Source organism: Phodopus roborovskii, unplaced genomic scaffold (genome assembly GCF_943737965.1).
Source record: "Phodopus roborovskii unplaced genomic scaffold, PHOROB, whole genome shotgun sequence".
In the NCBI taxonomy this organism is placed as follows: Eukaryota; Metazoa; Chordata; class Mammalia; order Rodentia; family Cricetidae; genus Phodopus; species Phodopus roborovskii.
The window spans coordinates 2279175-2294846 of record NW_026126418.1 but is presented as its reverse complement, the minus strand read 5'-3'; the positions used below and the strand labels follow the sequence as shown (position 1 = coordinate 2294846).

General features: G+C 40.4%; 1 protein-coding gene across 1 annotated transcript; it reads left to right on the top strand.

Moving 5' to 3' along the window:
• Positions 1-14709: 14709 nt before the first annotated feature.
• Positions 14710-15248, top strand: LOC127221951 (28S ribosomal protein S17, mitochondrial-like). Its single transcript, XM_051183888.1, has one exon. The coding sequence runs from the start codon at positions 14750-14752 to the stop codon at positions 15137-15139; it is 390 nt and encodes a 129-aa protein (XP_051039845.1). The 5' UTR covers positions 14710-14749; the 3' UTR covers positions 15140-15248.
• The last annotated feature ends 424 nt before the right edge of the window (positions 15249-15672 follow it).

The window sequence follows — 15672 nt, the reverse complement described above, 5'->3', positions numbered from 1 at the left end:
TCAAGGGCATCAGTGCAGTCATGACACCTGGCCGGTTAGTCCGTCTTAGGGAGTCACCACTGGCAGCTGCATTTCTAAAGGAAAGAGTCCTGGGACTCGCAGGTTCATGCCTCCCTGAGTGTGAGACTTGATCATGTCATTTTCTTTCTGTCACTTGTTCCTCTCCCCCCTTCTCTACTTCTCCTTGTCTTTAGTCTTTTCCCATCCAAGAAACTTTGAGTCTGAATTCTCATTTAAATAAATAAATAAATAAATAAATAAATAAATAAATAAATAAATCCAGCCCAGGAGGTGGCTTGATTGGAAATGTGCTTTTGCCCTCAAAGCATGAGGAAGTGACCATTTGATCCCTAGGACCCATGTGAAAAAGCTGGGTATGAGCCATAACAATGACCAGCCTGGCATGATATCCCTAAAGGTGCAACAGTGTTCCTCATATCTTGGCAGTCTAATTGGATTTATGGCCTGTGCAACAGGAGGAAATTCATGCCTGACACCAGAAACCCATGCAACTACCCAGGGCTAGTGACACCATGGATCTTCGAGGAGAACCTATGACCATCACTTTGCTAAACCAGCGTCATTCCTAACTGCATTCTTTCTAAATATGTATATGCACAAATAAATATAATTCTTGCCTCTCATCAAAGAAGCTTGTCTTTGCAATAGACAGAAACCATTATAGAAACCCACAACTGGTTAAAATGCAGAGAACAAGTCACCAATGGTCAAATCTTAAGTAATATATGTATAAGCAACAGTAAATGGAATCATCAGGTTTATTTATGTATTTGTACACACACACACACACACACACATAATCATATCATATATACATTTATATAAAAAGCAAAGAAAAAGGCTATGAATTTGAGAGGGGAGAAGGGACATTAGAGAAAAGGACATATAAGGAAAGTGGATGGGGGAAATGATGTGATCATTTTAATTAAAACCAAAAGAAAAAAAATGTTTTAAGCTGGCTATGGTGTTGCACAGTTGTAATCCCAGTGCTAGAATCCTCATTTGAAGACCACTCTTTGCTGTGTGTTTGAGGGATTGGACCTAACTGCCCTTGTGTGTGCTCACTGCCATTTCCTTAAGCAATGAGAGAAATATTCTTTTTTTTTTTTAATTGGGTTTTTGAGGCAGTGTCTCTCACTTAGCGCAGGCTGACATGGCACTCATTATGGAACTCAGCCCATGACTTCATAGAAATCTGCCTACCTCAGCCTCAGATATGCTGGGATTGCAGGTATTAGCCACAATGCCCATACTTAAATAGTTTTGGTCAGAACCTAGAAGTTGGGACTAGACCTCTATATTGGAAGGATAAAGGGGAATCACGGGCATGAAAGCTTCTCATATTAATTAAGCAACCTTGGTGCCAATAATATATGTGTGTGTGTGTGTGTGTGTGTGTGTGTGTGTGTGTGTGTGTGTGTGCGTGCGTGCGCGCGTGTGTGTTGACTTTCACCTGCATCTACTTGCAACTTTTATTATTATTAAAACAAGACTGCTAGGGTTCTTTTGGCTGTGTTATTACTTACTTTCACTGTCTTCAGGCCAGTTATCAGTCACTGGGATGAAACCAACATTTTGTAACTCACCACTGCACACATTCTGCCCCTAGCCTTCCTCCTCTCTAGTTTCTTTCCTTTTTAAGAATTGAGAATTTCATACACGACTATAATGTATTTTGATCAAGTCTACACCCCTTCCCATCCCACTCATTCCTCCCCTCATTCATGGCACCACTATCCTTCCCCAAATTTATACATTCTTCTCTTCCTGTCCATCTTCTTCTCTCTCCTCATTTTCTTTGTTATTTGTCATCATTTACAGAGTCATTATTATTGCTGCAGATATAGATATAGATATAGATATAGATATAGATATAGATATAGATATAGATATAGATATAGATATAGATATAGATATAGATATAGATATAGATATAGAATTACCTGCTAGAGCATGAATTGCCTTTGGTAGACCATGTCCCTGAAGAAAATGGGCTTTCTCCCAGCAGCCATCAATTGCCAACAGTTCCTCATTTAAGATGGGGACTTTCTGGCCACCTGTTCCCACCATGCTGGAACTTTGTATGGCTTGATCTTGCATAAGTCTTGTGCATACAATTACAGTTACTGTCAATTAATATATGCAACTGTCCTGTTGCATGCCAAAAAAAAAAAAAAAAAAAAAAAAACACTATAGTCATCTACTTCCTCTGGCTTTTACAATCTTTTGGCTGCCTCTTCCATGACAATCCCTGAGCCTTGAAGGGCGGGTGTGATATAAAGGTAACCTGTAAGGCTAATAATTCCAGTCTCTTATTCTCTGCACGTTGAGTTGACCAGTGTAGGTCTTTGAGACAATCACTATCTACTGCAAAAAGAAGCTTCTCTGATGAGGCTGAATTATCTATTAGTCTATGGGTCTATCAGTAAGTCTTCAGGAATCTACTTAGTTCTGTAACCATTTTGTTACCAATGTAGTAACTGGGCTCATCTTTCTAGAATGAAAGTCATATATGTTACTCTCTTACCCTAAGTTCTTCAGTATTTTCTTGTCCACAAACTGAAGAACAAACTGCCCTCACAGACACTCCAGGCCTTACATGATGCATGCTTAGACCATCAGTCTTGACTTTGGTTCTTTGCTTACAGAGTTCTTTGTTCCCCACATCCTAACCTTCCTCACAAAGCACATTCTCTCTTACCCCATACCTGTTTGTTCACATTCTCAGCTGTCTCAGGCCACTTACTTGACCATTCCTCTGGCAGGACAGGGATGGGGACTACCTTTACCACAGTAGGCATAAGCTTTCTTCCCCTGATCTGCAAACCTCTTTACAGTAAGGTCAAGCTTATTCAAATTTGTGTTCCAAGGGCCCAAATATTCTTTTTGTTTTGTTTTCAAGACAGGGTTTCACTGTGTAACAAACAGCCCTGGCTGTCCTGGAACTCTGTTTGTAGATCAAGCTGGACTCAAACTCACAGAGATCCTCCTGCTTTTGCCTCCTGAGTGCCGGGTTTAAAGGTGGTTGCCACCACCATCTGGCTGTGAATATTCATTGTAATGTAGCATCAGCATGCATTGAATGAATGTGAGATTTATGGTAACTTTTTGGCTAAAAAGTTTTTCACTTCATTGTTTTACCAGGCACTGAAATGTCTGATTTTTAACATGGATAATATGCTGAATAAAAATTTAGCTTTCCATGTAACTTTTTTCTCCTCACATGCATTATCACATTGATCTTAGAAGATCACATTGCCATATAAAACAAGTCAACTCTTGTTGATTAGACACTGTAGACTGACTACATTTCCTTGAAGGCAAATCAAACCAACATTGCTTATGATCCCTTCTTTACCAGCTATGACATTCAAAACATTCCCAATACAGGCTTAATAGAGTGGAAAATACACTGCTCCCATCAGGACCCATGTAGATTCTCTTCCCAAGCAGCCTGGCTTTGGAGGGAAGGCATGTCACCCCTTTCACAAGCCAGATGATTTGTGGCTGAGACGGGAGAACCTGCTCTCTGAACCACATGCCCCCTGGTGCAGGCAGGCTAAGGGAAGATAAATGGCGATATAAGACAGACATCTGAATGTTTCATATTAAATTAGTCCCACAGAGCACCCAGAATTCTCATTCCATAAATCACTAGGTAACATAAACTCGCTCCCGGGTTAGACTGCTGTGACTTTGGCCTGTGGTGTCATAGATAATCTGAGAACAGTTAAACGTTTGTCTGAAATTGTAATCATTTTCAGACTATTTACTCAATAGTGCTGAGTGACCCAGACTGGATTCTGCTGCTAGAAACAGCATGTAAATGGGACTCAGCCAACTGGGGAGATTTCCAAAGAAGAATATCTTTCCCTGAAGTACTTGGTTGCTCTGAAAGTGCCATGCACCTCTTCAGAAGACACCCTTCTAAGGTGTGCACATGAGGAGGAACCAGTGTCCCCATCCCCTCAATAAATTGCAGCCACAGTGTCATTTTTCTAAACCCATCCTCACCTGTTTTGCTCTACAAATCACAGATTTAGAAAGGAGTTGATTGTGCCAACACACACATTTCTTCAATGGTCAAGGTTAATTCTGGGAAGAGCTCACATGTTCTTGGATCTATTGTGGGTCTCCCATTTCTGAGCTGGCGTTTGTTGCTGTCTGGGACACTTCATAGCCTGAAACAAACATTGGCCTGGGGTTCAAGAGGCCATCCCATTTGATACTCACTGACTGAGGGGCTGTCCATTTGATACTCACTGACTGAGGGGCTGTCCGCGATGCTGTTGCCTCCTCTCTCAATTAGATCTGACTTTAAAAGTCTGGTTCTGATACAGTGGTGAGATGCAAGGGAAAAGTGAAAGCTGAGGCAGCAATAGTTCCAAGTGGTTCTTAAGTCTCTCTCTGTCTCTCTCTCTCTCCTCTTTCTGTAAAGCCTTTCTGCAGATCTGTGTCTAGGGTTGCTTTTACACTTGGAATCCCAGCCTAAATGTGCAGAGAACCACAAAGAGAAATCATGGCTTGACTCTTTGCTAGCCAAGAACTAGAAGTGGCACTTCACATGGCACAAGCCTGGGGAGTAAGGGAACACAAACTTTCTACTCCAACCAGTTCTTGTAGCTGCCCTCACCTAGTTATGAGAGTAGAGGCCCCGTGACCTACTTCTTCCTCAAACTTCCTAATGCTACTGGAGATTAAGTTTCCAGTACATGAATTTTGCATGACATGCTCAGGTCACAGCAGTTGCTACCGTATAGGTTAAGCCACCTTGGCAACGTATTGTCTCCGAAATATCTTACAATTGTCTCACAATTCTGCAAACCAGAATTCCAAGGAAAAGTATGGACAAGGCTGATTGCCTCTGAGGACTAAGAACCTGTTCCCTGTCTCTCCCCGGCTTCCCGGTGCTCTCATCTTAAGGTCTGAAAGTCTGTGACTTCTCCCCAGATCACCAACGTGATCCTGTTAGCTGGTGGGATCTTTGCAGGTTATACTCCTGGGAAAGATCTCTTCTGAATGGGATTCATGCCCTTATAAAAAGGGTTTCAGGGAGTGGTCTTCCCCAAGGCACTCTGTGAGGACATAACAGGACAAAGACATCTGTGACCTGGAATGGAGGCCCTCCTTCACCTGGTGACTTCTACTGTCACTGAATACACATAGGCCAGCTTCCAATCTGCCATATGCCAGATAACCAATCTATATCACTGAAATAAACGAAAACAACTAACAATCTTTGCAGTTCCTTATCTCTTAAAGTATCACCCTAATCTCTCTCATCTCTATTTTAAATGCCAGGGTCTGAATTTTCCCACTTTGGTGAGGACCCTGTTTATGCTGGTGATTGGGGGGGGGGGTCCCTTGACCAAGTCAGGTGACTTTCAGAAGGTCAGGCCCTCAGCCAGGGGACACAATTCAACCCACAATAGTAACAAAACTTCCATGTTTCCCTCCAAAGCACTTTGCTGGAGCAAAGTACCCTACAATTAAGCATCCTGGTGGCCTGTCTTTCTTTTTTTATGTTTTTATGTCTTTCTTGTTTCTCACTAACACCATAGTCTGATATTATTGGAAAAACCATTTTTAAAAAAAGACCTATTATTGTATGAGGTAAAGTGAATGCACTCAACTATAAAAGGAAGACTTATCGATCAATTTCAGTCAAACCTTGCTTGTCTGACACTTTGCAGTTAAGGAATGTGTTTTTATTGCCTGGCCAGATAGTTCAGGTTTCCGGTCAGTCTTAGCAAAGACCCTTTTTATAACATTGACAAAATTTTATCACAGAGCTATGAAAACAAAATTAGATTTCATAACTCACATCGGGCCTTGAAGCAGCGGCCCCTATAAATTTTACAAACCTTATCAAGCTTTAATGTTCCCAGTCTGATAAGATTTTTAAATAGCAACTTTTACTGAACTTCATGTATATATTCATGCATATAAATAAACATACATGTGAATGTGCATATATAGAGAGAGATATTTTATTTCCTCTTCACCTTAGAGGGAAGAAAGCTATGCCTATGTGATTCTGGGCAGAAAACCGACAGAGGCCAATTACTTAGATGGAGGAAGACTCCCTAAAAGTAGATAACTTTACTTATAGAAAGGAAAGCTGCCATTTTTCTAAGTTTTGATCTTAAAAGTTGCCTTCAAATTAAATGGATTTCTTCATAGTCATATTTTGACAGATCAGTATATCCATATGTTCAGAGTAGTTTTAGCTGCAGAAACTTTCATTTGGGTGAGATCCTACATTCACTCTTAGGCATTTTAGTCTGTAGAACTTTGACTGTTGCAAAAAACAAATGTGTATATACTGAATGAGTCTTTTGTATCCCTAACCAGATAGTAAGCAATGAGAGAGCACAAACCCTTGGTTTTATTTTCTTGGACTAAGTCTCTCCCACAAAGTCTCTTTGTAAAATTTATCAGCTCTACCCCAGTGCTCAGGGAAGGGATAGTTCTACCATTTTCTTCCCTTGTGCTAGGTCTGACACTGAAATCACTGATGGAAATAGAGAGGATCCACCTGCTTTATAGAACTTCAGTTCTGTTAACTACTCAACAACTACAGTCCTGAGTCCAGTTAAAGCAGTTACACCAGAGGGTCCTTCTCAGAGGCAAGAACCTAGAAGGAAGAAAAGATAATTAAGTTGACTTTTTTCTCAATCAGGAGGCCATTTTCCTGGCCATTCTTCCAGGCAGAAGGAAAATGTGATGTTTATCAGAAGAACAATATACAAAAGAATGAGTGACTGAGGATTTCCTGAGCCTGCATAATAAGCACTGCTCTCTGGCTGGAGAAAATGGGACATCTTGTTTTCGGAACCCCAGGTATTTCTCCTTAACTCCTTTGTATTAAGTTTATCTTTATGTGAGTTAGTAATGCAGGCTAAACACTCAAGTAACTTTCAGATCATTTTATTCCAGTCAAGTTTATATTTACTGGACTTCTATGTATGAGAAATCACAAAGTACCTCCTGGCTCCTTTTAAATTATCACGTAGAACTGTGAAATGTTTATATGAAAAGTGGTTATGGGTTATGGATCAACACCACTGTCAGTGGCTAGAGTTATTAGATCATTTAAAAGCCCCAGAGTCAAAACCCATCATGCCTTGCATAACTACTCTGTCTATTATCTTTGTTCTCAGAGCTTAGCAAGGTATCTATAATAGAATAGGTGCTTATTAAACCTATTATTTATAACTATAAGACATGCTTGTTTTCCTCTAATCCAAAGCCTTTAGCATTGGATCAGAAAAAGCATAGGCAAGCACTTCTGAGTCCTTTACTTTTATTTTTTAAAGGACAAACAGTATTCAAAGTCTTGAATGTATACTAGAGAGAAGAAAATGATTTTTCCGTATCTTTTTGGTTCTTAGATATGGCAGACTTCTGTGACAAACAACAGGCAAAAGGAAAGCAAACAGAAGCCTGTTAGCATGTAGAGCTTGAGTGTAAAAGGGAGATAACCAAAGAATGTGTAATTCTCAAAGGGTGAGCCAATTACAGGCTTACATCTCATCTTTACCTGAAAAGAATAGAACCAGGGAGAGACCAAAGAAGGGGAGATAAAGTTATTCAGTTTCAGGTTGTATCATCTCCATTGTCAAAAATCTGTGAAGCATCAATCACAGTGCCTGGAGCTGCTGTCCTGCACCTCTATAGGCAGAGACAGGAGGATCGCCTGAGACCAGGTGTTCAAGATCAGCTGCACTCCAATCCCTCTCAAAACAAATAACAAGCAAATAAACAGATTGGACACCCTTCTCTTTCTGTTCTGGAGAGGGTGACACATGCAGGCAGCTTCTTTTGCGTGTGTCAATTGTGTTATGGAAAATGTAACTTAAATCCTGTTTTCAGGGTTTTCTGATTTCCTCTGTTCCCCATGTCTAATTTCTCAGAATAATCCTGTTTTGCCAAAGCTGGGTCTGTCATTCTGGTTCATGTGGATTCAAAAGTATTAATAATAATTATAGTGAGGGAAGGAAAGCCCCCTCCTGATGGGAATTGAGCCAGGACTTTGTATATGCAAACGGTCTGCAATAAAACTACACTACATACCCCTTTAACAAACCACAGGTTGAACATAAGGCTTTTTATCTTATCAGAATTTTTAATGCAGGAAAAGGATGTGCTCAGTGACAGGAAGTGAAGAACCACCAGACCCGAGGCCTTAATGCTACCAAAACATTTAGGGAATCTCTTTGTGGTCATCAGATGTCATGGAAAATATCAATGTCCCCTCTTGGGATTCTTACTTTCATTATTAAAAGACTTTAAGGTTGGACTCAAACAGAAACTTGAGGAAAATGTTATTAGCATTTTTCAGGAAAAACCCAGGGCAGGTAAACTGTAAGTCTCCGCAGCTGCCCTGCAGGGGAAATTGAGAAAAGAAAAGCAAACAGATCACACTGTTTGAGTTAGTCTGGCCTGGATGTCAGCTGCCTGGTTGGACAGCAAGCAGTTGGACGGCGGGGATGGGGAAGGTGAGAAAGAGGGAGGCTGGAAGACTTAGGGATGGCCAAAGTATTCGGAAAAGCATGCTTAGAAGAGAGATAGAAGGAAAGGAAACATTGCGTTTTTTTTTTTTCTGACTAATTCAGAAAAGTTTATAGACTTACAAAGCTGCATAGCTGCACTTGGCAAGTTATTATTCCACCAGGGGAAGGAAAATTACAGTATCCTGCTAAAGGAGTAATTATTCCACCCAGCTCTTTAGCATGGTTTAAAGTGAGCTGCCTTTCTGAGGGGTGGTCCCTTTGTTATTTACTGTGTGTGAGAACAGACCACAAGATATACAACAAAACTTTATCAGTAAAGAGTAGGGAGAATGGGTGTGCACCGACCTGTGGTGGGGGGTGCCCTTCTGTGTGCTGTGAATATATATTTGTCTTATTGGTTGATGAATAAATGCTGATTGTCCAGTAGCTTGGCAGAAAGTATAGTCAGGGCAACCAGACTAGAAGAACTCTGGGAAAAGAAAAAGCAGGGAGCATTCACCAGAGAGAGATGGCATACAGCTACCAAAAGGGTAGGACCTTGGAGTAGGGACATTCTCTGATAAGATAATGCTATGTGGAAATACATAGATTTAATAGTTATGTGTTCATAATTAAGAAAGAGGCTACACAATAAGAAGCCTGAGCCATCAGCCAAATAGTTTATAATAAATTTAAGTCTCTGTGTGTTTACATGGGACTAAACAGCTATAGGACCAGGCAGGACATAAACATGGTGAGAGAGAGAGGGAGATGGAGAGAGAGAAAGAGAGAGAGAGAGAGAGAGAGAGAGAGAGAGAGAGAGAGAGAGAGGGAGGGATGGAGGGAGGGAGGGAGGGAGGGAGAAAGTGGGTCAGGCATGTCTACTTTTAAATGTCACATAGCCCATGCCTATTGGGTTTACACAGCCACACCACTCATGGATTACATGGCCATGTTGTGCATGAGCATAAGGCCCTGGGATGACTAGGCATTTTGTCTGACTGTTGATGATGCATGTACAGCCAACCCCAGAAACGCTAACACCTGGGATGACTGGGCATTTTGCCTGAATGCTGATGGCCAGGTGAGTGGCTGTGGGACCCTGGAAATGACAACACCCTTGGCCTGGTGAATGATGAGCCCCCATTAGGTCTCTAGCACGACAGAAATTTCCTTCTCTTGATCAGAAGGATATGGTTTTCCATTAGTGAGTAGTTATTGCTGCTGGATTATCAATGCATCCAAATTGTGTGCTTGCTTTTATTTACATGTACAGCCTCTGCTTCTCACAGCTACCACATGGCTATAGGCATGGTAGTTACAAATTACCTGATACACATGTGAGTTGGGAAGGTGGAACCCTATGGTTTTCAACAGTAAAATAGATTCTGTGGTTCTAAATTAGCATACAAACAAAAACCATCCCAAAAAAAGGTTAAGTGCCTCTTTTGGGTATATGCCTAAGAGTGGAATTACTGGATCTTGAGTAGACTAATTCCCATTTTCCCGAGGAACCACCATACTGATTTCCAAAGTAGCTATACGAGTTTGCACTCCCACCAGCAGTGGAGGAGTGTTCCCCTTTCTCCACATCCTCTCCAGCATAAACTGTCTTTGGTGTTTTTTATTTTAGCCATTCCGACAGGAGTAAGAAGATATCTCAGAGTTGTTTTGATTTGCATATCCCTGATGGCTAAGGATGTTGAGCACTTTCTTAAGTGTCTTTCAGCCATTTTAGACTCCTCCATTGAGAATTCTCTATTTAGTTCTGTACCCCACTTTTTAATTTGATTATTTGCTGTTTTGATAGCTAGCTTCTTGAGTTCTTTGTATGTTTTGGAAATCTGCCCTCTGTCAGATGTGGGGTTGGTGAATATCTTTTCCCATTTTGTGGGCTACCATTTTGTCTTGTTGACTGTGTCCTTTGCCTTACAGAAGCTTCTCAATTTCAGAAGGTCCCATTTATTAATTGTTGATCTCAGTGTCTGTGCTACTGGTGTTATGTTCAGGAAGCTGTCTCCTGTACCAATTCATTCAAGGGTACCTCCCACTTTCTCTTCTAAGAGGTTCAGTGTGGCTGGGTTTGTGTTGAGGTCTTTGATCCATTTTGACTTAAGTTTTGTGCATGGTGTTAGATTTGGATCTATCTGCAGTCTTCTACACACCAGTATCCAGTTATGCCAGCTCCATTTTTTGAAGATGCTTTCTTTTTCCCATTGTATAAATTTAGCTTCTTTGTCAAAAAATCAGGTGTTTGGGCTAACATCAGTTTTCAATTCGATTCCATTGGTCTACCTGTCAATTTTTGTGTCAATACCAAGCTGTTTTCAGGACTACAGCATTATAATAGAGTTTGAAGCCAAAGATGGTGCCTGCAAGTTTATTGTACAGGTTGTTTTGGCTATCCTGGGTCTTTTGTTTTTCCATATAAAGTTGAGGATTGTTCTTTCAAGGTCTGTGAGGAACTGTGCTGGGATTTTGATGGGGATTGCATTGAATCTGTGGATTGCTTTTGGCAAGATTGCCATTTATACTATATTTATCCTACCTATCCAAGAGCATGGGAGAACTTTCCATTTTCTGGTATCTTCTTTGATTTCTTTCTTTAAAGACTCAACATTCTTATTATATAGGTCTTTCACTTGTTTGGTAAGCATTACCCCAAGCTATTTTTATGTTGTTTGTGGCTAAAGATTCACAGTCATACAACAAGGATGTCTGTTAACTATGTTCATAGCAGCATAATTGTAATAGCCAGAAACTGTAAGCAACCTAGATGCCTCTCAACTGAAGAATGGATGGAGAAAATGTAGTACATTTACACAAAGAGTACTACTCAGTGGAAAAAACACAATGGAATCCTGAAATTCTCAGGAAAATGGATGGAACTAGAAAAAAAACCATCCTGAGTGAGGTAAACCAGTCACAAAAAGACAAACATGGTATGTACTCATTCATATATGGATTTTAGACATATAGCAAAGGGTTACCAGCCTACAATTCATACTACCAGAAAAGCTTGGAAACATGGAGTACCCTAAGGGAGACCTACATGGTCCCCCAGAGAAGGGGAAAAGGACAAGATCTCCTGAGCAAATTGACAGTATGGAAGGAGGGGAGAGAGAATTAGGAGAAAGAGAAGGGGAGAATAGGATGGCAGAGGAAGGCATGAAGGAACAGGAAGATTGAGACAAGGAAAGAATAGAGGAGAATAAAAAAAAATAGATACCATAATAGAGGGAGCCATTATAGATTTAAGGAGAAATCCGGCACTAGAGATCTACAAGGATGGACCCAACTACACTCTAAGCAATAGTGGAGAGGCTACCTTTAGTGCCCTTCCCTGATAATGAGATTGATGACCAACTTATATGCCATTCTAGAGCCTTCATCTAGTAGTTGATGAAAGCAGAAGCAGATACCCACAGCTAAACACTGAGCTGAATTCCTGGAATCCAGTTACAGAGAGGGAGGAGTGATGAGCAAAGGGGTCAAAACCAGGCTGGAGAATCAGCTGACCTGAACAAGGTGGAGCTCATGCACCCCAGTCTGATAGTTGGGAAACCAGCATAAGACTGACTCAGACCCCCTGAATGTGGGTTAATTGGGAAGACTGGGCAGCCTATGGGGCCTCTAGTAGTGGATTAGCATTTATCCCTAGTATACGAATGGACTTTGGGAGCCCATCCCATATAGAGGGACACTTTCTCAGCCTAGACACATGGGGGAGGGCCTAGGCCCTGCCCCAAATGATATGACAGACTTTGAAGACTTCCCATGGAAGGCCTCACACTTCCTGGGGAGCAGAAAGGGAATAGGCAGGAGTTTGGTGGGGGTTACAGGGAAGGATGGGAAGGAGAAGAAACTGGGATTGACATGTAAAACAACCTTGTTTCAAATTTAAATTAAAAAAGGGGGAAAAAAGTTTAAGTGCCAGTATCTGGTAGAATTGTGATTTGAGAAGTGAATACTCTGTCTAGCCCAAGGCAAAGGAACTTTCCATAGCTTAGCTATAGTGAATATTATTAACCTATTGAAAGCATAAGTTCGATTGAAAGAGTAGCTAACAAACAGGTAAGTAGAAACCTCATGTGTTAAAAGTCTCCTTCCATCCAGTAGTGCTATTGGAAGATAAGGGAACTTTTAAGATTTGTGTCTTAGTAAAAAGCTCTAGTAGGAGGAAATTTCAAGATGGGGGCCTAAAAGAGAATGCTGGGTGTAGTAAGATTTTTATTTGGGCTGCCAGCTCACAAATAATGACATAGAGACTTCATATTAATTATGAAAGATTGGTCTTAGCTTAGGCTTTTTCCCAACTAGCTCTTATAACTTAAATTGATCTGTTCCTATTAACCTGCATTCTGCCATGTGGCTTTATCTTTTTTCAGTACATCTCATCTGACTTGCTCCAAGTTCTGCTGGCAAAAATCTGCACGCCGATTCCTCGTCCTCTTTTTATTTCTCCCTGAAATCTAGCCCATTCTCTTCTGCCTAGCTTTTGGCCATTCAGCTCTTTATTAAACCAATCAGAAGGTGCCTTAGACAGAGACACATCTTTACAGTGTACACAAATATTCTGCAACATTACCCTCTTTTTGTCTAATTAAAAAGAAAAAAAATAACTCTAACATAGTAAAACTATATACAATAAGAACAATTATCAGGTAAGAATTACATTCACAATACCCAGTCCATTTGCATTTGGCAAATATGATGACATTATTATATTATCCTGTCCTATCTTAGTGAGTCCAAAGTTTTGTACCTAAACTAATTTTTATCATAACTTGTTGTACCAGGCACTTTCTTTTTGGCCACTAACCAGTTCCCAAATCATGACATGGAGACTTGTTATTAATTTGAATGCTCTTGGTCTGTGTTTTGCTTTGGGGCTTTTTACCTTTCCTTACTTTCTGATGGCTGCCTGGCTTCTTGCCCTGAGCATCTCTTTAGTTCTCTGCTCCTTCTTCTTTCACACCCTCTTCTCTCCCCTTTCTATATTACTCCTCCTGTTTATTATTTCTGCCTGGCAGCCCTGCCTATCCCTCTCCTGCCTAGCTATTGGTCATTTAGTGTTTTATTAGACTAATCAGATGTTTTAGGCAGGCAAGGTGAAACAGATGCAATACATCATTACGCAATTAAATACACACCTTTACATCATTAAATAAATGCAGCATAAACAAAAGTAACACATCTTTTCCAAGTTAAAATAATATTCGACAATATTTCCCCTTATCATCTAAATAAAAAGAAATGGTTTTAATTCACTTCCAAGCCTATAGAAATGACAGACATCTGGCTGCAACATTGAGGCATCCATATTCAGCCTACAGGCCTAAAATATCTGTCAAACTTTTCTGTGAAGCAGGAATTTTGAAGGACTATCTCTCCTTACCTTGGCAAAGTGCAAATCTTTTTCCTTTTTGTCCTGCTTGTCCAGTTTGTATAGCATACTATTAGCAGTGAAGGCAAGAGCAGTTTCTTTGCCCAGTGGCTAACTTTGTCATAATGAAAGCAAACACCATATGGAGTTTGCCCATCATCCTTTTATGAATTAGATTGGTGATGCCAGGAGCAGACATGTCTCACTATCATGAAAAGCCTCAAGTTATTACACATCTTAAATGCCATATTCACTAGCTCTTTGAAGTGTTTGAATACCATCTATCTATCTAAATATATCTGTTTAACCTTGAAAACATACCTAATATGACTATAAGTTTGATTGTATTAGATGACTAATTATTAACCCACATTTATTAATTATACATTACTGATGGGAGATGTCATTCTGTAAATGTTTCTCTAAAGCACTGTTGGCAAATAAGAAGGCAAGACAGGCAGGACTAGGAGAAAAGGAGGATTTTGGGAGATGTAGTAGAGAGGAGTCGAAATGTAGGACCAAGAGGAGTAAGAGGGACAGATCCTATCTCAGGTAAGATAAGTTCTGAGATGGAAATACTTAGATTGATAGAAATTGGTTAATATTTAAAACAGAGCTAGCCAATAAGAAACACTAGTAACAGGCCTATAGTTTTATAATTAATGCAGTGTCTCTGCATGTTTTTTGGGGCTGACATGGCTCTGGGTCCAGGCTGGTGGGAAATTGCTCATAATATATTACATTTTGAAATGAGCTGCAAAAACACAACACCCCAAATAAAAGTGGAAATATACATACAGCGGCCTTTATCCCTGTGGTAGAATCCAGAGGTGCTCAGAAACACATAATGTCAATAGTCTGCTCACCTGTCCATGCCAAATGGGTCGTGGGGAAGGTAATTGGTACAGCCATGGTAAAAACTGCTAAAGTAAGAGCGACCAGGCTTGTTTTGGATCCCTACTTGCTAAAGTACTTCAACAAGCAGAAGACCTACTTTGCCCACGATGCCCTTCAGCAATGCTGCGTTGGGGACATCGTGCTCCTCAGAGCTCTGCCCACAGCTCGATCAAAGCATGTGAAACACGAACTGGCAGAGATCATTTTCAAAGTGGGCCGAGTTATCGACCCAATTACAGGAAAGCCCTGTGCAGGAACGACCTACCTAGAGAGTCCACTCACATCAGAAACCACTGACCTGAGCAAAACTCTGGAAGAACTCAAGATCTCTTCTACCTAGGGAAGAAGGAGCCAGAAGGATTTCTATATGTCTCTTCTCTGACTCTCATTACTGACCATCCAGTTTCTCTTGTGACATTAATGAAATAGTAAAAAGTAAATGAAGCCAAGAGCTTACTATGCTCCAAAAAAAAAAGAAAGACATATACATACAGTATAACAAAAATAACTTTAAATTTATATTAATTTACTAGAGTCCATACCAATGCAAAATATTTGAGATTTATAGTTGTTTTTTTATCCTATATTCCCACTAAATGATGACAAACATAATAACATACCAAATTATCAAAAACCACCTACCCCACCTCTTGGAAATGTGGGCATTTCATTCTCTAGACTGCTTCCTGTTGCCTGTGACTGAAGGCACCTTTTAAATGAACCTATGACGTTGGAATAATTGTCAAGTCCTGGGAAAACTAGCCATAGCATTTATTGTCCAGTCTCTGTGCAATGGAAAAACACAGGGCTTATCTGCAGTCTTTGCTAGAATAGTCTGAGAGGCTGAACCATCTCAGTCAGCAGCCATGAAGC